This window comes from Ictalurus furcatus, chromosome 13 (assembly GCF_023375685.1).
Source record: "Ictalurus furcatus strain D&B chromosome 13, Billie_1.0, whole genome shotgun sequence".
Lineage (NCBI taxonomy): Eukaryota > Metazoa > Chordata > Actinopteri > Siluriformes > Ictaluridae > Ictalurus > Ictalurus furcatus.
Window position 1 is genome coordinate 12,229,851 of NC_071267.1, and position 22,515 is coordinate 12,252,365.

The 22,515-nt window shown below is 40.5% G+C and overlaps 2 protein-coding genes across 2 annotated transcripts in view; both read right to left on the reverse strand.

The window, feature by feature from the left end:
• The window catches only part of mrtfba (myocardin related transcription factor Ba), a 30,478-nt gene extending 22,089 nt beyond the window's left edge, over window positions 1-8,389 (reverse strand). The window contains exon 1 of the mRNA XM_053640451.1: window positions 8,030-8,389. The gene's annotated coding sequence lies outside the window, so the exon portion shown is untranslated. The remainder of the gene's footprint in view (window positions 1-8,029) is intronic.
• Window positions 8,390-8,467: 78 nt separating this feature from the next.
• ercc4 (excision repair cross-complementation group 4) lies at window positions 8,468-17,840 on the reverse strand. The gene is made up of 11 exons (XM_053640452.1): window positions 16,373-17,840; window positions 16,078-16,258; window positions 14,117-14,312; window positions 13,811-14,018; window positions 12,970-13,150; window positions 12,755-12,877; window positions 11,751-11,858; window positions 11,090-11,666; window positions 10,904-10,996; window positions 10,666-10,778; window positions 8,468-9,699 (listed from the first exon to the last, which is right to left on the reverse strand). The coding sequence occupies exons 1-11, from the start codon at window positions 16,547-16,549 to the stop codon at window positions 8,957-8,959; spliced, it is 2,700 nt and encodes an 899-aa protein (XP_053496427.1). The 5' UTR covers window positions 16,550-17,840; the 3' UTR covers window positions 8,468-8,956.
• Between the last annotated feature and the right edge of the window lie 4,675 nt (window positions 17,841-22,515).

The following is a 22,515-nucleotide window of genomic DNA, read 5'->3' on the forward strand; positions in this document are numbered from 1 at the left end:
CCTACAAGTGCACACATACATGTGCGCGTGTCTTCACAGGGAACACTGAAGGAACACTCTGAATTTGCTTAACATCCACCAAAATCATCACTGACTGTCTGTTCTCCATCGTCTGTCAATTGTCATCGGTTAGCTCCAACATTCTGGTCATTTTCTCATCAGAATCTGTGATCACTGGACTGTTTTGTGCTCCGGGAGAATCTGCTGTTTCTCTTTCACTGTAATAGTCACTATGCTGCGATGATGGAAGCAGCTTAGCGATTTGCTGTGAGCTCCAGACGCCTCATACTAGCGGCCTGGAATCCATCATTAATAACAACCTGAAGAATGTGAGCGAAACACAGCAGAGCGTTTGCTGAAACCCGGCATTACTGCACACACGGCATCACTTTTCTCATGCCCTATGCATCAGCGTTATAAAAATCAGTGTTCCGTTCCCCTAACGAAATTTTCCAACTCTTCCAACCACTGTAGGACTGTTATTAAGGCAGACCAGGTGTGTGGGGTGACTGCCATAAGATCTGTGGCTTGTAACCTGTTTCTTAGTAGCGGTCTTAAAATGATTAGCTGTTTTGGGTTTATCATCTCTCTAGTTCTCCAAATCCCTTACGTCTGATGGGCGACACATTTCTTACTGTCATTTTTGCAGTATGCTGTCGCACGTGACCAAATCATGTCTTGGAGTCTTGTTACTGACTTTTGATTAAGCCGGTGTTGTTTTGCTGATGGGTGACGCGACTGTGCATCGTGTTTTAATCACAAGTGATTCAGCACTGAGTTGCTGTAAGCATGTTCACTGTTGCAGAACAAATACATCATACGCTAATGTAATCATTACTAAACAAGACAGGTAGTCCACAAAAAGCCAAAAAGATACTTTTTCTTTTTTTTAACCCAATCATATTACTGATCTCTTAACTGATCCAATGAACCTAATTAGTTGCAAAATGTTCTTCCAGCTGTTTCTTTTTAGTAACACTTACCTTTCTAGCCTTTTGTTGCCCCCCGTCCCAACTTTTTTAAGACGTGTTACGGCCATCAAATTCAAAATTACCTCATTTTTTCCTTAAACTGGTACATTTACTCAGTTTAAACATTTGATATGTTCTATTGTGATTAACAGATGGGTTTATGAGATTTGCAAATCACTGCGTTCTTTATTTATTTACAGCGTCCCAACTTTTTTGGAATTAGGGTTGTACAGTGTTGAGTTAACAATAATGATACAAAATACAGGTGAAGTCATGATTTATGTTCAGCTCAAATATGCAGTTTTCCCCCCAAATCGCCGATTATTCATTCATTCATTCATCTTCAGTAAGTGCTTTATCCTAGTCCTGGCAGTGGATCCAGGGCCTATCCCGGGAACACAGGAATACACGAGGAGGACATGCACTTAAACTCCGACAGCCAGTAACCCGAGATTAGGATCTAACCCAGGACGGTGGAGCTGAGAGGTGACAAACCGCCAATTCACTTATAATGATCAAATCTCACATTTAAAAACAAATATGTTACACTTTCTCCATGCTGGAAAATAACATCTGCTCCTATAAATTGGCAATACCATCCAGCAAAAGGCCTCCAATTAATTGCCATAAGCTGGGGAGGAAAGTATAAAGAGCATTTGATGAAAACTCTGGACCGTCTTGATGGTGATGTGAAATGTGTACATACATGAAGCAGTGAGTCACTCGCACTGGAATGTATGTAGTGAAGAATGAGAAAAGGTTGTGAACAGACTCCAAGCAGTTTACATGGTAGCACCTCCATGATAACAGGCTTTCTGGTAATGATGACAGCATGGAGTGCTCGAGCTCAGCTCAGGATCTGATTGGCTGAAGTCTTCTATTTAAAAATAAACAAATAAATAAATAAACAAATAAATAAATAATCCCTCTGTATATTGTAGCGCTGGAGCACTTTGGCTCATGTCAGGGAGACAGCACGGCCTCTTCCTGGCTTTATTTTACAGTCCGCTGGATAAACCTAATTGCTTTGAAACACTGGATGAAAAGATGATGAAATTTCATAAGCGAATATGAAATGTGTGATTCTGTATTTCCCCGCTTCCTATTAATAAAGATCAGAAATACATCAGAATACACTTCCCCTAACGTCTCCACACAGGGTACAGTTTTAGTTCTCACTTCTCATTTCTTTGACACGGTTTAACAAAATGAACTCTACAAGATTAGCTCTAGAGTATAAAAAGTTTGGAAAGCAGAGCAACCACTGGTAGCGTCATTTTGTCAACTCGAGGCTGGAAAAAAGCACAGCCGCGTGTGGGCTCGGTGCCAGGCCGACCACGGCCCTGCGCAGAAGGCAGTCAAATATGAGGCATGACTAATCACCCTGGTAATATCAAAATTGCTCTGAATAATCTGGACAGACCAAGTCCAGATGGCAAACCCTTTTTGTTTTTTGCTGTTCTGCAAGAAACCCAAGCAACAACTACCATGTGTTCATCAAAGAGAAAGTAACAAAGAGGCCCAGCACAAGCTAAATGGTTTAGATAGGACTTGTATGCAAATTGTAGCGAGAATTTAATGCTTACACAACATGCATGTTCACCTTGTTCGCCAGATTTGGGTGAACTGAGTCACCTTTCCAGCACTGCAGGTTAGTAGTGGCTAGAATGCGAAAACAGTCTTTAGCGATTCGTGTTTGAGGGAGAGAAACCTGCTCTGCATTTTTAATCGGACAAGATCGACGTGCGAGCTAATCAAAACGTCACAAGCAGCTCCAATGCTGCACATTTTCCCCATTTCTGAATGACAATTTTTGCTCTACACCGTAAATATATGGCATTTATAAAATTATACATATTTACCTGACATTGTATCTACACTCGTGATCTTACAGGTCAGTGCATTAGCTTTTCCCATCAATACAAAAACAACTGAACGGTATTTTCAATCTTCAGTACATTAATCTGATTACTGACCACTCAGTGCGTTTACATGGACAACAATAATACGATATTAACCCGATTAAGACAATACCCTGATTAAGAAACTACCATGTAAACAGCAATTTTTAATTACCCTAATCCGATTAAGGTCATACTCGAAGTAAACACAAATCGAATTAAGGCATGTGGAGTACTCCTGTTTTATTCGCATTATCGAGGTGTATTACAGTCATGTAAACACCTTAATCACATTATTAACATCGTGTGAGAGTTTTCACCGCATTTTGCGACAGGACACGATCACACACGGCAGTGCTCAACCGTTTTACGGCAAACAAGAGAGCACGGCTGCGTCCCAAACCACGTACTTGCCTACTATAGGCCTATAGTAGGTGAAATACATGTATCTCGGCAACTATACAGTAGGTAAGTACACGATTTGGGACGGGGGCCATGCCTTCAAGCAGTCATCTATTTGCACGTACAGCATGAGAAATAATTAACCACACTTGAAGCGTTCGTAAAAATTAAAAATAAAAACACCCAAAACTGTATACGGTATCATAACAAAGACGAACTGTATGTTGATACGTGGAATTCTGGAGGGACGTCGGACGGCGTGGCGCGGTGACGTAATGACGTGTGCCGTTAATCTAATTATGTTCTATAATATGTAAAACGGGTACATGAAAGGAGTATTCTAAAAGCAACTCATGTAAACACACAATATTGTCTTACTCAGAGTAAGGTCAATAATTAGATTACTGCTGTCCATGTAAACGTAGTCAGTGACTACTATTAAGGTGTACCAGTACAGACAAAAAGCACTCTCACCCCCCACTCCTACTGTAAGTCATACAGTGGGGTCCAAAATTCGGGGATCACTTAAAAATCCCAGATTTTCAACAACTGATTTAAAACTAGAAATAAAAAGTTTTACAAGTCAGAAAATTCTAAAAGACAAAAGGAAATCTTCACTATTCAAAATTTAACATATTGCCCAATTTCTGTGTCACTATTCAAATTTAAGCAAATCTGATATGTTAACTCCTTGGTGCAAAAGGTCAGATTTTCCATGAGTCTTATTCCTTCTATTCAGGCATATGTTCAGGCACCATGCCGAGTGCGCACTGACATTACAGCAAAAAAAGGGGACAAACTAAATAGTACGAAATTCTGAAATTCATGTAAATATTTCTACTTTTTACTCAAGTTATTCCTGATGATATCATTTGTAATGAAAAGCTTTGTGTTAAATTGAAAAACAATGCCAAAGCGAAGCATTTTCACTCGTCCTCTCAGACTGTATATGCTCACAGCTTCATTCATTTCTTAAAACCTGTTTATTCACACTGAATTACTGATTCAATTCACAACTAATAATCTCCGTATAATGTGAGAGTATCTGTAGCAACCATATGTATAACTTCATTCTAGTCTAAATGTATACCTCAACAGTGTTAAGTTTTTACTTGTATTTTAGTGTAAAGAGTGACAAAATCAGGGCGACATCCTGAACTGTGTCACTGCGTTCACGCCTTTATCCAGAAGTGGGCCACAGTCTCTCAGGACTCCCTTCAATAAATAGTCACGAAGCACAAACTCTGTAGAAAGCAGCAATCCAGGCTAAAAGACAATATGAAAGGGAAATAACAATTCATTTTAATCATGCTTGTGAAACAAGCTAAGTATTTTCGACAGTGATAGCTGGGGTTGAGGATATGAGAGAGGGACATGATATTACTGGTTAATATTATTTTAACCCCGCTGTGTGTGTGTGTGTGTGTGTGAGTGGTGATGTCCTAAAAGCAGACGAGCTTTAGAGGCAAGCGAAAATCATTTTAATTTTTGATGAAAAATTATGGAAAAATTTCAGGATTTGTATTTATGCTTTCTTATGTAACTAAAATATCTTAATGACTTCCTAATCACCAAATTATGACAAATTCAGTCATAGAAGATTATAGGAAAAGTTCTCTGTTAAATATGTTTATTGACATAGCTAGCGATTCTGCTGCTAGTTAGTAGCTTAGTGCTGTATTTTTGGTTTTCCTGTGAGAAGTTAGCAAGGGAACATTGCCTGCACAGTCACAACCGTGTTTAATATGAAAAGGGGGAAAAAAAATATCAACAATCTCAAAAATAAGGCAGCAAGAATGTCTTTCCTCTCTCACCGTTTTTCAGCAACCATTTTTCAATGTCATATTAATGAGAAATCCAACATACAAATAGCGCGGACGGCAAACTTTTCGACTCAAAGATCCAGAATGCAATGCAGCTATATTAAACAGGTAATCTGATTTACTGTGGAGATTCGGCTCGGCTAGGTAGCGATCAACAAGGTGACGAGCATGATGGCGTTGATGGAGGTGTCGGCATGGACGCTGGCTCTCTGGAGGCTGATCTGTTTGAGCAGAATAAGGAGGGGAGTGAGCTGGATAGATTGAAAGACTAAAGTGCTGCTGCGTCAATCTATTTAGTAGAGATGAAACAATGACTAATGGCATTGTGGGTAGACAGACGACAGTGAATATAGACCCACACAGTGATTAAAGAATTCAATTCTGAATTTCGTTACGAGATCCCAGCTATCACTTGTTCATTATAAAGATTAATATGCAAGATGTTCAGGGAGGTTTTAGATTTTTGAGATAGAGCTATTATAGTAAATAACGAGTTAATCGCTATTTCAGAACTTACTAATGCCAACATTACAGCTTAGCAAATTTCTAGTCTTATTCCATGACACCAAGCTGACTCAATAAAATCAATTCCAAACAGTTGTGCCAGATTAACAGACATCTAAAACATGCTGCGTGAGAGCTGATACAGCACGCGGGCCTGCGGCAGGGACACACCCACGTGACGCCACATTACACAAGGGAGGTAGACACGATGTCGTGAAGCTGAACAGATCCGAGTGAGGAGATCCGATGCGATAAATTAGTCGTCCTCCTCTATCCTGCACAGGACACCAAATCCCCCCATGGCACAGGTGTGGAATTTCAGTCGCAACGCTCTAATCAAACTCGCCGACACTGGATCACTCCCTGCTTCTTAATCATGACTTGAGGCCAAGTCTGTAATCAATTATAAACTTACACACCTGGCTATGAGTCATACACAGCATCCTGAACACATCCAAGCTCTAGTCATTAGCTAGTCATTAACTCATACATGTCCACTAGGGAGGAGCGATATAGACTTAAAACCATATCACGATATTTCGTGGTATTTTTTACGGTAATCATCAAATACTATACTATACTCCACATACTTACCTAATATATAGTATATAGAATACGTGTATATCTCCTACTATATAGTAGGTAAGTACGCTTGATAAATCAGTTGAACTGTATTGAATGGAATAAAAATACATATGTTTAAATAGTGCAAACTTAAGTCTTAAACTATGTATCAAGTACAAGTTTGAAACGTAAACACCGATTCTGACTACATACATTGGGCTGGAACTCATCAATATCACAGGATGACAAATTCTTATCATGGGGAGGAATTGTACCTGTATATATCATACAGAATGTTTACCGAACAGATCCTTCAACGTTACATGCCCTGCTGTTGTTTTTGTCCAGTTTTTTTTTCCACTCTGGGTGTGTCTGTTTACTTACAGTCCCCTATTGTTATGTAGATGATTACAGATCGGAAGTGTTCAGGATCCCGTGCATGACTCATGCCCAGGTGTGTAAGCTCATATTTACACTAACCATCTACTCATCTTCTTCTGCATCTTTCTGCTTCTTAAAGTACACCTATTAATATTTTGAAACGTGCCTACTTTTGTTTTAGAGGTCTCATATAATATGATTTACATGCATCCAAGGTTAAAAAAAAAAACAGTTTAATGTGCTCATAATTTAAACTGCAGCATCGCAGCATCACCCCCGTGTCACAAACGACTCGTTAAATGATCCGTTCTAAAGGATTCATTTCAGAGAGCATACTCTGCTCATTGCTCAGATGCGCCAGTCTGTTGTGATTGGTCTACCGCTGCCAGCAAGCAGCCAATGAAGACCAGAGGCGGGGTTTTTCTTACAAAACTACGTATGTCTGGAATTACTAATGACTCGTTTCAGCTGTTCAGAATCGGTTCCTTCTTTTGGGAGTCAAACACTCCGTTTGTCGTGCGCTTTGATTTTTGAAACAGACTTTTTACATTCACAAACAGCTTTATAACACACTACATGAACGGTAATATTGGAAAAACCATAATAGGTGCACTTTAAGTGTGGTCCTGGGACCCCAGGGGTCCATGCTGTTTTTTGTTACATTACAGCAGTGAAAGTCACAACCCACCATTACAAAAGATATTCAATCTAAGTAGGACTACAAATAAAGGTTCGCTTGGGTGACATGTGTTGTCAGTGGAGGGGGGAGAATGTTCAGGAGAAACAAAGCTCTAATAAAAAATCCAATAAATAAGCAGAATATTACTGCACATATGAATAATGAGTCTAATATTTGAAATGTTGGATTATGTTCATTAAAACAAATATCTGTACTGAGGGGGATTTATCTTAATTAAAGGGTTTCCTAAAGGGCTTCAGAACCACTGATCTACATTACAGTAAGCTTGATGATGATTACTCAGACACATCCTCAGGGGAAAACAGGACAAACACAGATACAATACAGCCACAGAAACCTCTGTTCTTTTATTATGTATGTATGTATGTATGTATGTATGTAAGTATGCATGCATGCATGCATGTATATATATACGAGTTAACATATATGAGTGAGCCAGAGCAGAGTTTCTAAATTCCTCTTATTAAAACACAGCCCGGTGCTGAAGTGTTCACTGAGCTGTAGTGAGTTACCAGTAAATATAAACAGTATCACTGCATAAGGACAGTGCATTTCAATTTCTGTAAAGTAAACCTCTTGTGTTTGGACACCCGTCCAGTCAAGTAACGGTTAGCTGGAAAAGTAAGGAAGGCCAACACGCCTTGTGTTTATCAATACTCATCCCGGTAGCTGTGCTATGAGCTAAACGCTAACTCCTCATCAGAATAAGCAGCGAGCTACTGTAAACTAGCGCTAAGGATGAAATTGAGACACAGCCAACAACAGGCACGACTGCAGCCTTACCCTGTTCTTTAGAGCTGTAGCCGAAGTGCCTGCCTGGATATGAGGTTTAATGGTCCATCGTTGTCCACAGCATGAGCATTTCGTGTGCTAGGAAATGAGCAGCCAGTGTTTTCTCTACTGCTGAAGTTTTGGTGGAAATAAGATGGCCGCTGCTAGACTGCTCGTCTGAACTCAGTGACGCAATCAGGAGTCTGACAACTCTCTTGTGGCTCTGTCCGAATCCGCATACTAGCGCACTACGGAGTGTGCAGGAATTATGCGCCACCTACTGTATCTATGCCGATCAATGCGAACGTATAATTTTCATACTCTTTAGTACTATAGCATGCGATTTTGGATGCAACTTCAACTGCAACTAACTGTTTATTTTCACCTTTGCGCCGACAGGGGGCGCCAAACGGCGCTGTAGGTTTTATAAATAAGCAAGCAGAAGCTTGGACTTCTCACATAAGAGAAGCACAGTACATATAATGTAAAGGAGCAGCTTAAGACAATAAGATGCTTTTCTTTCTAGACATGTCGTGTTCATGTTAAATGCGAATAGGAGTAAAATAAGTAAACATGCCATGGTGTAAACTATCCAACTCCATCCTCTGCCTTGAAGTTCGTTATGTAAAAAAAAATCACTGCCTCAGTCAAGTTTATTTATCACTTGCACAGGATGGTGAAATGCTTATAGTGAGCCTCACGTGAAGTACTAACATGTATCAGACAGACAGACAGATAAAAAACTCACACAGCATGTATGTAGCCAATTTAATCATATACCTTCCAGATACAGACAGTTGAAAATTCATACACTGTACATTATGTTTTACATTAAAAAAATAAATCTCACTTAAATATACTGTACATGAGACATTTTATATAATATGAATGCATTACATTTTAGATCTACAATTCTGCCAGCCTTGTTCACACTACAAACTAATACTTCGTTTGTTTGGTCTTTTGAACTGAAGCCACATTCATGGTATTGTGTAGGAATTCATGGAGCTGCCTGGCATTACTAGCACTGCCCAGAATCTCACCCAGCTTTTCCAGGCTCAGAGTGAGCAGCTCAGCCAGGCTGGCAGCATGTTTAATGAGTCCCCTTACGTTTTTAACATTCACTCCGGGCATACGGAGCAGGAAGTCGTAAGGCCCGGGGTTGTACAGGTCTACCGAATCTTCCACCACATCTGATTCTGCTGTAACGGCCTGGGCAGTGATGGCATCAGGCTCAGGCCGAGCATGCTTGAGTTCCTGAAAGAGCTGCGCGGTGGCATGGGGTGATGGGCACCAGAGCAGCCTCAGCCGGGGGAAATGGAGAGTCAAGAGGGTCAGTTTGGAAGTGATGTCGTTGGCGGAGATCTCCTGACGTAGCTCGCTACGGGCCACGAGTGAGAACGGCTTGGCCGGGTCGAATTCGATGAGCAGCACGGGCCGGCGGTAGAAGCGGTTCATGGACACACACTGAGCGTACAAACGGCCGCTCTGCAGCGAGCCGATCAGGTCACTCACGCTCTTGCGCTCCACGCAGATTTCAGGAGTCAGGATGTAGTCTCCCACCTCCAGGGTGACCGGCTCGATGTCGAGCCCACGCCGGTGCAGGAGGGAAGGAAGCTCGCTGCGGAACTCCCGCATGTCTACGATGACTCGGCACGGCTCTTTGACAACCTCCTGTCCACCTGAGAAAAACAAGTATGAAAAATGCATGTTACAATAACCGGACAACTGAATGCAAGTGTTTCTAAACATCAGGGTTATTGGTTTAGAGTACATTAAATGAAGGATTGGATCAAACTGCAGCAATTATGCAAGCGTTGAATTTTGAATTCCAGCTGGATGTCACAGCTAATAACTTCAGCCGAAGCCCAGGATTAAAAGTGATATCAGGAATTTGGGTGGAACAAAAACTTGCAGCCACACTGGCCCTTTATGGATATTATTACAACTCCCAGTTTGAAGACGACGACTCTGAGCCTTCAATACTTTTAAAACACTAGTATTTTAGTATAGTGTTTTAGTATTGAAAACACTTTGCTCTGATTCTTGCCTGATATGTTTTTAACAGCATTAAAAAAAATCTTGTATTATTTCAAGGAAAACATTGTACTTGGAAATAGTGCTTTAAGATGTCATGAAGGAAAGATGATACAGACAGGTTTTGGAAGGCTTGTTGTGGACTTGGGAAGAGCTAAGCAGTCCAGTACTGAATCATCTTTTATAAAAACAATTTAAACTAGGGTTGGAACTGAACATGAAAAATTCAGAGTATGATAAGACTAGACCTCAACATTGCAGTTTAAATCAAAGTCTGTGTTAAATCTCTTTGTTGGGCAGACCGCTAGGATATTATTTTTAAGGTAAATGTATTAAGAGGATCATTTACCTTTTATTAATTTATCAACATGATGCAAAGGTTCAGTGTTCACTGCAGTGGCAGTAAAAGTACTGACATTGGCCTGGTATTGTATGTTCTTCAAATGATAAGCAAATCTAAAATGTAGCATATTTAATGGTATATGACATTTATCGTCCCCATTTCCATAACTACTTCAAGTTTCATACCCATGATATTACTATCTCACATTAGAAAGGTAAACGACAGCACATGCGGTCAGATTCAATTGAACTTGAATATGATGAATTGCCTGCTTTGCGAGTGTCTGCAGCAGCGTGAGCAGGTTCCTGACTACGATCCAGGTCCAGGTTTGTGTCTCCTCGGCCTTCTCTCTCTTCTGGAACAACCATGCTGGCCTTTTCTCTGTATTCAACACACAATACAGAAAATAACTTTCAAAACATTACATTGTCATTAAATCAAACTAAACAGCAATGATTTAGTCAAATTAATCTGAAAACTGAAATTGAAAATGGGAAGGAATGAACCTGATCAGATGTTCAAATGCTTGTTTCTCTTTACGTAGAGCAGTGAGATACCTCTGTTCCTCTGTGGAACCACCATAAATAAGGAAATACACCCTATAACAGGCAACAACAACAACAACAACAAATCAGACATCTTAACAAATTAGACCAAGAATTATCACAGAGAATATGGAAACCATATGGTACCTGAGAGGTCTGCCTGGCCTGCTGGCTTTGTAAACCTCCAGCTGGCGCACAAAGCTGAGTTCAGCATCATACAGCACCACAAACATGGGCTCGACCTCTTTTAACACTCGCGCTAGACTGTACGGATCCGAGCATCCTTTCAGCGGATGAATGACCGTCATGGGTTCTTGGAGAACACCATAGTAGGAATCTGAAGTAAGATTTAGAAGAACATCTTCATCCTTTACCTCCTGCATTTCATCCTGTTCCCTCTCATCTCCACTGCTGCCCAGCTGGTCCACCTCAGCTTCTTTCTGCTGCCCCACCATTTGTGTGAGCGTCAGTGAAGCTCGCTGTTTCTTTGCGCCGAGTTTGGTATTTTTGGCCAAATTCTTGTCCTTCTTGTCCTTGGGTCCCTTTCTTACGTCTCTTCTGGGCCGACTGTTACCTTGTTTTGTTTTCTCAGGCACCGGTACACACTCATCTTTACCGATAGTCCGTGAGTAAAGGCGCATGAGTAAAGAATCGGCACCTTTCTGGATGTACTCCTTCAGCTGAGCACACGTCCTGTCGTCACTGGCGCAGATCAACACCCGGCCTGGGTCACACAGATACGGACACGTTCAAGTCTCAAAGTCACTGCAATTGTGAGTGTGAAATGCTGCAAGTGTCATAACATCACCTGGTTCGTGCTCGGAGCTGCTCAATTCCTTTTCAATCTCCTGCAGCACCTCAGTCAGAGCTTCCCACTTTGGATTCTTTTCAAGCACAAGCTCTCTTTTTAAAGGCACTATCCGCACACACATACACACACACACACACTATATGTATATGACATTCTGTGCATGTGATTTAATTATTTTAACTAAATAATATACTATATGTATGGCGTTCTCATTAAACCCCTTGGATGTCACTTTGGCTAAATTCTGGCAAACAACCAAAAATGCTAGGGGAAAAAAAAACGCGTAAAATATTTTTTGCCTATAACATACTTTGACACTTCAATTGTAGGAAACATTAAATATATTTCACCACAACAATGTGGAACTGTTTTTATTTATTTATTTTTTAACCTTGCATTAGTCTATATATTGTGTATGTTACAACAATGTAGCAGTGGTAAACACGGTCACTCTGCCTGAAGATATTTAACAGCTCGATATAAGGCTGGGTGATACAGCAATATCATATCGATATCATAATAAATGATTTTGCGATCCACTTTTCTGAGATATCATTTGTATGTTGATGTCTTAATCTTCTTGGTCTTTATTAAAGAAATGTATCTTCAAATGTAGTTTAACGTATTTTTGTTTATTTTAATACTGATTGTTTTTATAAATTATATATCGCGATATGCATCGTGCAGCATAGAAATGTCTTCAAGTATTGTAATATGATATTTTTGTCATATAGCCCAGCCCTAGCTTGATAACTAAGTGGGAATTTTCCACGCCATAAACGTCATGCTTTGATCAAGCTGTTGGATAATTACACACCGTAGTGATATAGACACGAGCCTAAATCAACTCAGTTTGGAATGAGATACTAGCTGTCAAAAATTGGTATGAAATACGCCAGAAAAGCCTGTAGTTGTCAGAAATATACAGCAGAAAAGGTCAAAATTTCACCACGTGAAGGTTTTCCCCAGGCTGCCGCACATATGTGCAGAAATGTATGTACCAGAGACACTTGGTTTTTCTTCCACGTCACCAACTTTAAGTTTCTTTTTTGACTCAGGAACGCGATACACACGGCTACGAGCGTTCACAAACATGGAAGTGCTGGAGTCCAGGAACAGCCATCCTGGTGAGATGGAGAAGACAACACTTTGCACTCCTTCTCTTTCGTTATTGACTGAATGGTCTTCTGCATCACAGCTGCACAGTTAATCTTACCTGAATTGCTGCCAAAGTTTTTCTGGCTGGAACGCAGGGACTCGAGCAGATTGAGGAAAGTGACGCAGTCGTACTGCGTGAGGTAGAGCAACAGAGTTCGTAAGATCTTCAGGTCCTGCACTAGAGATTTGGTCTTCGCGCCCAGCTGATGCCACAAGGGATCGAGGTAATGGCGAATGGTCTACAAAAGCAGATATATCACGATACACAAAGTGTTTCATTAATGTGTGGACCACAGACCATCTCAAGGCATCCCACATGCACACAACTTAAAGGCACCAATCCACTTAGTAGAAGATTTTATATATTTCTTTAATTATATCTTTTTAATCAATTGACACATATATTTATCTTTATTTAATCTCACTGGATTGTTTCATAGGTCAATGATTACTGTGTTTTAAAAGAGATGCTTATTTCAACGTACATATGCGATATACTACTCTGACTGGATTTTATTATCATCATCATCATCATCATCGTCATTTCCTAGTTTAATAGATTATCCCAGTTTCTTATCATTCTTTTTTTTTCCTTAACCTGTTAGTAAATAAAAAGGCATAACAATTAGACTAGTCTCAGCTGGGTTGTCCCTTAGTTTATACAATAGCAAAAAATCTTTAGAAAGATTACATTATACTGAAACAATAAAAAATTGCTACACTACTCTTAGGGCGAAAAAAAAAGAATGCATAATACATTATACAGTAGCTTACAATTAGATAATTAAATAATGGATTAAATGTTGTGTATCAGTTGGACCAAACCGACATCAATTAATTCTTACCAAGTTAGTAAGAACATAGTCATTAGCGTTAATGTATATAAAGAGTTCTCTCACTTTCTCAAAGGCACTGCCCAGTGTATTCTCCAGCGAGAGGTCTTCTGCCTCCAGGGTCGGGTTGTAGCGCTTAAGCTCCTTCAAACAGGCGTTCATGATGTCCAGGATGGAGCTCTGGATGGCCCTCATCACTGGAGTCAAATGCACATGCAGCTCTACCACATCAGGCTTGTGCCTGTCCAGTACACTGTTCACTGAGGCTTGGAACCTGCAATTATCCAAGAAAAACAAATATATATCAGACGGTACGGAGCTTAAGACATAACCCAACCATGTCTAAAGTAGTTGTTTTTTATGTGCTTATACCTAGGCCAGAGAAAGAGCTTCTTCACAAAGAGATTCCTCATAACTCGCTCGACTTGACAGAAGCCAGTAGAAAAAGAAGTTGCCTTGTCTGTGAAAGCTTTGATGAAGCCGGTCTTGTTCTTTTGTCGGTACAGTCTCAAGATAAAAGCCTCTTGACATGACTCAATGATCTTATGAGCACGGTAGACGAGGATTCCTGCAGGCAACAGTTCAAACAGTTTCAGCTTTCAATTCAATTCATGTGTGTTACAGATTTTTTTTTTTACTTTTTCTTATTATTATTTGTTAACAGACACTACAATAACAAATAGATAACATTACATACATAACATTAAAACGGAACAATAATAATAATAATAATATTGTCATTATTATTATTATTAACAACAGCAACAACACTACAGTTGTGCACGAATTCATGAATGTTTATTCTGCAATACTTTCCATGTTTATTGTTTATTAGCTACACTGATTTCGGGCTTAACTTATAAATACATTTGACTGAATAATTCATGACAGACGCGTTAATTCATGATACCGGAAGTGATTTGCATAAATGTTTAGTGACTGCCACCAACCTGTAAACTGGTTTTCCATTATTTTCATAGAACAGGAAAATGTGTCAACTTTATTTCCTGTTGTAATCAAACATATACACCAGAAACAGTAGAAAAATCCAGTCAGCATGGCCAATTTAGCTTAGATTTGGCTACTTTTGACCCCTTTAGAAACTTTCTTTCAAAAAGGAGGCTAGTGACAAATCTAGTGATGTTTTGAACAAACATTCATGACAGTTCTGCACTCAGTGTGATCTGCAGGATCACAACTCCTGGTTATGTGAGATGAGAGAGCAGGTTCAGTCAACTCAGCAGCAGTGTTTAAAGCCCAAGTGAGTTGCGTTTGTGAGAGCCTATGTTCACAATGACCGACCACTGATCACCATTGATCCCCAGTGACCAATCACTGATCACCATCGTTCCCCAACGACCAATCACTGAGCACCATTGTTCCCCAACGACCAATCACTGAGCACCATCGTTCCCCAACGACCGACCACTGATCACCATCGTTCCCCAGCGACCAATCACTGATCACCATCGTTCCCCAGCGACCAATCACTAATCACCATTGTTCCTAACAACCAATCGCTGATCACCATTGTTCCTAACGACCAATCACCACTCTTTTTCCCACTCATGCACTTCTTTGTTCTTCATTTTTAAACTCTGGTCTTGGCTTTTTTTATTTATTTATAGGTAATTCCTTCCAAAACCATTTCCTTCATGTCTATTTCCCAACTACTTACTGCCACTGCTATTTTGTATGTGTTCTTGTTAGAAATCATAGTATTTTATAAATATCTAAATAGTTTGTTTGACTTTTTTGTAAATACACAAACAGTTTGTGGTGCCATGACCATACACGACCTCTTTGGTGTAATCTATGCTTTCCATCCTTATAAAAAACAAAACTCTATTCTATTCTGTTCCAAGTGTCTTCAACAAATCTTCCTTCTTCATGCAGCGCTTTTTGATTCGCAAATGATCTTGACAAGTCTGTGAATATGTAAATTATTACTATGATGTCATTTGGCGACTTTTGGAGCATAAAAGCTGGAGTATTCCTTTAAACGGCAAAAATATTCCCACCCCTTTAGCTCATCAGACGAGTGGTGAATCTTCACCCAGAAACCCAAAAACCGAAACCTAATCACTTGCACTTACTTCTAGGAGGCGTGTGGTGCAATAATCCCTACATAATAAAGCGTTTATAAACATGGTGGTGGTAGCAGTTCAGTGGTTAACACATTAGATTTCTGACCAGAAGCCTGTGAGTTCAAATCCCACCGCCACCACTGCTGGGCCCCTGAGCAAGGCCCTCAACCCTCAACTGCTCAACTGTATAAATGAAATAAATGTGAGTTGGTCTTCCAGATGTCATAAATGTGAAGTAAACATTACCTGAGATGAGGTGAGCAGGAATTCTGTCGGTGAGAAAATCCACCACCAGGATGCGGCTGGTCACAAACAGCACTCCCCCTTGTGTGTAAACATGGTAGCGTTCACTGCTCGGTACATCACTGTTTATGGTCCGGGGAAGATGGCTCACTCCTTCAGCTCTCAGCTGCTCTGTAAAGAACTCCTGGAACATTTCACACCACATTTTATTTTTGAAAAACAGTTGGTAAAAAAAAAAAAAAAAAAAAAAAAAAAAAAAATAGACTAAACTCTTCCCCCAGATCTGCTGAACTGTTACCTGTTCAGGAGTTGTTGTGTTCAGCAGCAGCACCAGACTGCCTTCCTCTGAATAAACCTTCATAAAGTGTAACAAAATGCGGTCAATACCAAGTCCTTCTGCCGCGATCAGTAAACCATCCGTGCTGAAAAGGCTCAGAAACATTTCCGTCTCGTACTCAAGCAGCGGTCCCGCCATTCTCCCTTTCAAACCTTTACTTCTCCGGCAAAGGCTGAAAACACGGAGTTAGTAACTTACGCAAAGCTGCTCAATCCGAAATGACTCCCTGATCCCTAGACAAGTGCACTACACAGGGCGTGAAATAATGGCTTGTACACGCTAGATAGTGAACTTTATACATCAGTACATCAATCCGCCATTCGGGATTCAGCCGCTGTGTTTATATAGATAACAAGTGAAATAGCGTCTAAAACACTTAGCTAACATGCTAAAAACACACACATACACAATCTTGCTTATTTACTTTATCAAAGTTACCAATAATAAGGTGTAAATTATAAACCCAACATTGTATTCCAGTGACAGATATGTATCTGTTAAAATGTGTACATCCGGAGTCACTTGACAGCTCAAACTGAGAAAAGACTGAATCCACGCTGTTTCTGCGCCCTCTAGTGCACTGGAGGCTACATGACCACTATATCATATTAATCGTTAATTCATTGTTATTGCTGGGCAATGAAAAAAAATGAATATCCCTGAATAACAGGACATGTTTGCCAACGTTAAGGAAAATCAGAGATCTGAATAACATTGGGAAAACTGTAACATGCCAGTGAATGGCTTTGATTAGTAAACAGTCCGATCTGTACATTCTCACACAGTGATCATCAGGACATTTTCTGGAAATTTGCCTTCCTCCAGGATTCAGTCCAGCCCTAATCCAGAAATCTGATTCGGCTAATCAAGTAGAGCAGGTGTGGTGGATTAGGTTTGGAACTGAATCCTTTAAGATGGCAGATCTCCAAAAACAGGGTTGATGATAAATAACTGCTGTAGTTTCCTTAATTACAGGTTAGAGATAGGTAATGAGATCAAACAGATAGTTTGAAGGCTACTACATGTCTACTACTTAACCAAAACTAAAGGAAGTGAAAGCCAGATGCCAAACTAGAGAGTGCATACTACATTATGTTTAACTCTGTGTGTTTTTGGAACCTGTCCATGAGACCCATTCTAATATACACTCTTCTTTTGAGCAAATAGGAAGAAGACATGCATGTGTAACTCTGAATAGTAAAATACTTGCGAATAAATGTGGTAAATGTTGATTTTGTCAGCCTGTTTTGACAGCAAATGAACATCGCAAGGTTTTGCCAACAAAACGAAATCCGTAGGAGAGCAAATGTGAATCAGCATCACACAATTCACCATGTGTTTTTGAACCCTCCATGTTTGTGTGCTCTCTGTCCATTTATGGTCTCCTGTCCTGCCTACACAGCAGGGATCTGCAGTTTATGGAGATTTGCTGTTGAAAATACAGCGCAAGAACAGAATTAACATTATGCTGTACCAAATCATGGACATTTAAGACATTAGAACATTGAAGTAACTGTGTAAATGTGTAAGTCAGTAGCTACAGTACATGGTATGAACTTAGTTATATAAGTTTGAGAGACACAAGCAAAGCACAGAAATGAGGGGAAAAAAACAGTGAACATCCCTGTGGTTACTTTGTATCTAAAATATTTGTGAATGGTTGGTGAAACAACATCTATCCTTCCATCCATTTTCTGTACCACTTATCCTACACAGGGTCACGGGAAACCTGGAGCCTATCCCAGGGGTCTTGGAGCATGAGGCAATGGATATCTTAGATGGGGTGCCAACCCATCACAATCACACACACACACACACACACACCCATTCACACTACGCACAATTTGAAAATGCCAATCAGCATACCACGCATGTCTTTGGACTGGGGGAGGAAACCGGAGTACCCGGAGGAAACCACCCAAGCATGGGTAGAACATACATACACACACAGGGCAGAGGCGGGAATCAAACCCCCAAACCCGGAGGTGCAAGACCAACATGCTAACCCCAGTGAAACAACATATTCATTCTAAACGTTTATACCGCACTCTTCACCTTCACCTTCATAACAAAATCACTCTTCCATAACGTGGACAATTACAAATTACTTGTTGGATGTAAGTTCACTCTGTCCTGATCGCTTACCCTCTTTTTACTACTGCCCTTTTTACTATCGCACTTTCTAATGGGAAAATGGTTTCCAATAACTAACTAACTAACTAACTCAGTGGTTTTCAAAGTGGGGGCCGCCAGGGGGCGCCCGGGGGTCCTCAACAATTTACTGTGAAAAATAAATTCCCACTCTCAGACAACCACACACACACACAATCAATTCCTAATGTAATGTAATGTGAAGATGTAAGATGTAATTATTAATAAAAAAAAGGGGGGGGGGTATATTCAGAAGTATTTTTAATGTGTTTTAAAGGCATCTTGCAAAAGGGGGGCCTCGGTCAAATGTTAATGCCATTTGGGGGGCCTTGCCCTGGAAAAGTTTGGGAACCCCTGAACTAACTAACAAACTAACTAAAATGGTTTCCACTAATTAATTCAATTTTCTAATCTTACCATCAAGATCAAATGGTTTTGCTCATTGTAGACACAGTTAGAGCTGCAGGAAAAATTTTGTTTGTAATTCATTGGATTGCTGAATCTTGATAAATTTCTTTGGTTATATCTAAAAAAAAAAAAAAAAAAAAAACCATGAATGCTATACATCAGTGTGATGTAAATGGTCTGCACTTATATAGTGCTTTTTAACCTTAGCGTTTCTACAAAGCACTTTATACTGTTTCTCATTCACACACACACACACACACACACACACAGACACACCAATGGCAGCAGAGCTACCATGCAGGAGCAACTTGGGGTTCAGCTTCTTGCCCGAGGACACTTCGGCACTTGGAGACACGTGGGCCGAGAATCGACCCCATCGATTAGTGAACAACCCACTCTACCACCTACTACGACCTCTACTACAGCCACCCACACAAATCTCACATAAGTCTTATGTACACTTAATCAGCATCTTATTATTAATATTATTAGAGTCTTATTATTAATTACTGTAGGCATCTTATCACCACATCAAACTCTTATCAAACCACCAGGAACCAACAAAGAAACTGTAATGGTTTTTATGGCACTTCCTGAGGTACTAACTGGTCAGCTGGATCAGTGAGTCAGTGTCTATTTCAGTCTTAGTGTGCAGGAGGTGAATGATAGTAACTTGAATCTGTATCCATATGCACTTGTACTGCGCCAGTGATACTCCACCTCTTGGGTATATACCACACTTGGTGGTCATCTGAGCAATATAATGTAGTACATACAGAATTTACTGGCATTTTCCATCATTAGGTGGTTGATTGTGCTGTGAATAGATGCACTACCACAAAAACACCTTTAGAGCGCAGTAGAGCATTTCTCTTAGTGTAAAGCCAACCGGAGTCTTCTTGATCTAAATGGGGTACACAAACACATTCAGGTCACCCACTCAGCTCTGGTGGATCTGCAGACTACAGTATAATGACTAAATCCTTCATAAGACTGAAATATATTTGCAATTATGTCATGTTTCTAACCGCACCAACACCTAGTGTATATTATAGTATGCAGTGTAAATGCAGGTTCCGTGTACAGGTCCAAATAAACACTTCAATAAGTAGAACAAGAGAAATGAAAATGCATTATTAGATAAAAGCAGAATGTAAATGAGATAAAGACAACTGGACCTAGACAGAAATCTTAAGAGTAAAGAAGGGTTACTGAAGAGTTAGAAAACCAGGTAGAAATATACTGTATTCTAGTAGGGAAACGAGTCCACACGTACTGTATGGAATGTATAAGAAAGAAGAACTACATTCCTTCATATCTGCACTTCAGAGAGAGTGAGAGTGAGAGAGAGAAAGAGAGAGAGAGAGAGAGAGAGAGAGATGTGTTAAAGAGGCAGGATGGGAGATGGTGTGTGCTAAAATGTATTCCTCACTTGGTTGTTGACTTCTTTTATACATTTATTCACCTTATTTCTTCACTGCCTGCTGAAATATGAATGAAATTTAATAGCACCTACCATAGCTTTCTTTGGTGACTTCTCTCTCTTTCTCTCTTTCTCTCTCTCTCTCTCTCTCTCTCTCTCTCTCACACACACACACACACACACACACACTCTTTCTATCTCTGCCTCTCCCCCCTCTCTCACTCACTCATTCTCTCTCTCACACACACACACACTCACTCACTCATTCTCTTTCTCCCCCTCTCTCACTCTCTCATTTACTCACTCACTTTCTTTCTTTTCCTCCCTCTCACTCACTCATTCTCTCTCTCTCTCCCTCTCTCACTCACTCTCTCACACTCACTCATTCTCTCGCTCTCATTTACTCACTCACTTTCTCTCTTTTCCTCCCTCTCTCACTCACTCATTCTCTCTCTCTCTCTCACTCACTCACTCACTCACTGACTTATTCGCAACCACTTATCTCCACCCTCCCTCCCTCCCTCCCTTACACTCAGTCACACTCACTCACTGACACCCTCCCTCTCTCACTCACTCACTCTTTCTCTCGCTCTGCCTCTCCCCCCTCTCTCACTCACTCACTCACACTCACTCACCCACTCACTCATTCATTCATACTCACCCTCTCATTCACTCACTCGCTCTCTTTCTTTCTCACCCACTCACTCACTCAATCACTCACTCTCTCTCTCTTTCTTTCTCACCCACTCACTCACTCAGCCACTCACTCACTTACTCACTCTTTCTTTCTCACTCACTCACTCACACTCACTCACCCACTCACTCATTCATTCATACTCACCCACTCACTCACTCTTTCTTTCTCACTCACTCACTCACATTCACTCTCCCACTCACTCACCCACTTACTCACTCTCTCTTTCATTCTCACTCACTCACTCACTCACTCACTCTCTTTCATTCTCACTCATTCACTCACTCTTTCATTCTCACTCACTCACTCACTCTCTCTTTCATTCTCACTCACTCACTCACTCACTCAAAGTATTCCAAAGTCCTGAGTAATATTGGGCCTTGTCCATCAAGTGTATTTACTTATATTATAATGAAGTGATATTCAACCCTAAAACAAGATCCAACTCAGTAAGTCTCCAGACAAAACTACAGATGGTGGTGATTTCCTTGACTGGACTCCATCTCTATAAAACAGTTATCATGACTCCACTTCTGGGTTTAATTGCATTGCATATATCAGTAATGCCCTGTTACTGAGTTTGATGTTGTTGGGAAATATTGCATGAGAAGTAGCAGAAACTAAGGAGACCTCATTTGATATTTTTTCTTTGCATATCGATTGTGAGCACCCGTGTACCATAAGATAGATGTGTTATGGTGAAAGGGAAAAAGTGTTGAGGGAACCGACGCTTGGCCAAAGGCATTCTTTTCAGCCGAGCTGTGAAGTCCCTCTGGGCTGTCAGATCCATTTTAGCAAACCGCAGGTGACAGGGTGCTTGTGATGAAAGAATGAAAAAAATCAGCAAGGAAGAAGACAGAAAGGCAGGTGAGAAGGAGAGCTGAAACAAAACACAGCCCTGGTCCTGAGCACCCGGCTGTGGAGAAGTCCCTAGTGTGCAATTGTCAGAAAGTACATGAATGAGTAATGCAGTAAGGAGTGCCTGCTCAGAGCTCAGGTGCAGTTTGGAGACTGTTGTCAAAAGGTGCAGGATGGGAGCTGGTATCAAACACTCACAAAGAAAAAAAAACCCAGACCAATATTGAGACACTGTAACAAAGAGACATGGATATTTATATGAAATAAAAGGTCATCTTATGCAGATGTGTCTGGAAGGCTTGCTTCAGCAGTTACATGTTCCATGTGCTGCAGCATCAGCAGTGTTGGTAGAACAATCAGAGTGTCAGGACTCGAGACACTTAAAATTCAGAATCACAGCATGTCCAACAGAAACAAAGGCCCAGGGCCAAAACCCAGAGCTAGTGCCTGGAGTGACCAAGATGAAAACAAGTGAAGCAAGCCATTTAATCTCCTTGGGCTTCACAGTTGCTGCTGTATGACTCGTCCACTGTCTCAATATGGAAATAAGTGTCTTCAGTAAGAAATAAT

What these genes read in the sequence shown, in the direction of transcription:
- ercc4 (XM_053640452.1), bottom strand. Translation starts at nt 16,549, where the DNA reads ATGGCGGGACCGCTGCTTGAGTACGAGACGGAAATGTTTCTGAGCCTT. An exon ending in AAACTTTGGCAGCAATTCAG is followed by an intron (nt 12,878 to 12,969) that starts GTAAGATTAACT and finishes CCATCTCACCAG; the next exon opens with GATGGCTGTTCCTGGACTCC. An exon ending in AGAAAAACCAAGTGTCTCTG is followed by an intron (nt 11,859 to 12,754) that starts GTACATACATTT and finishes GTGTGCGGATAG; the next exon opens with TGCCTTTAAAAAGAGAGCTT.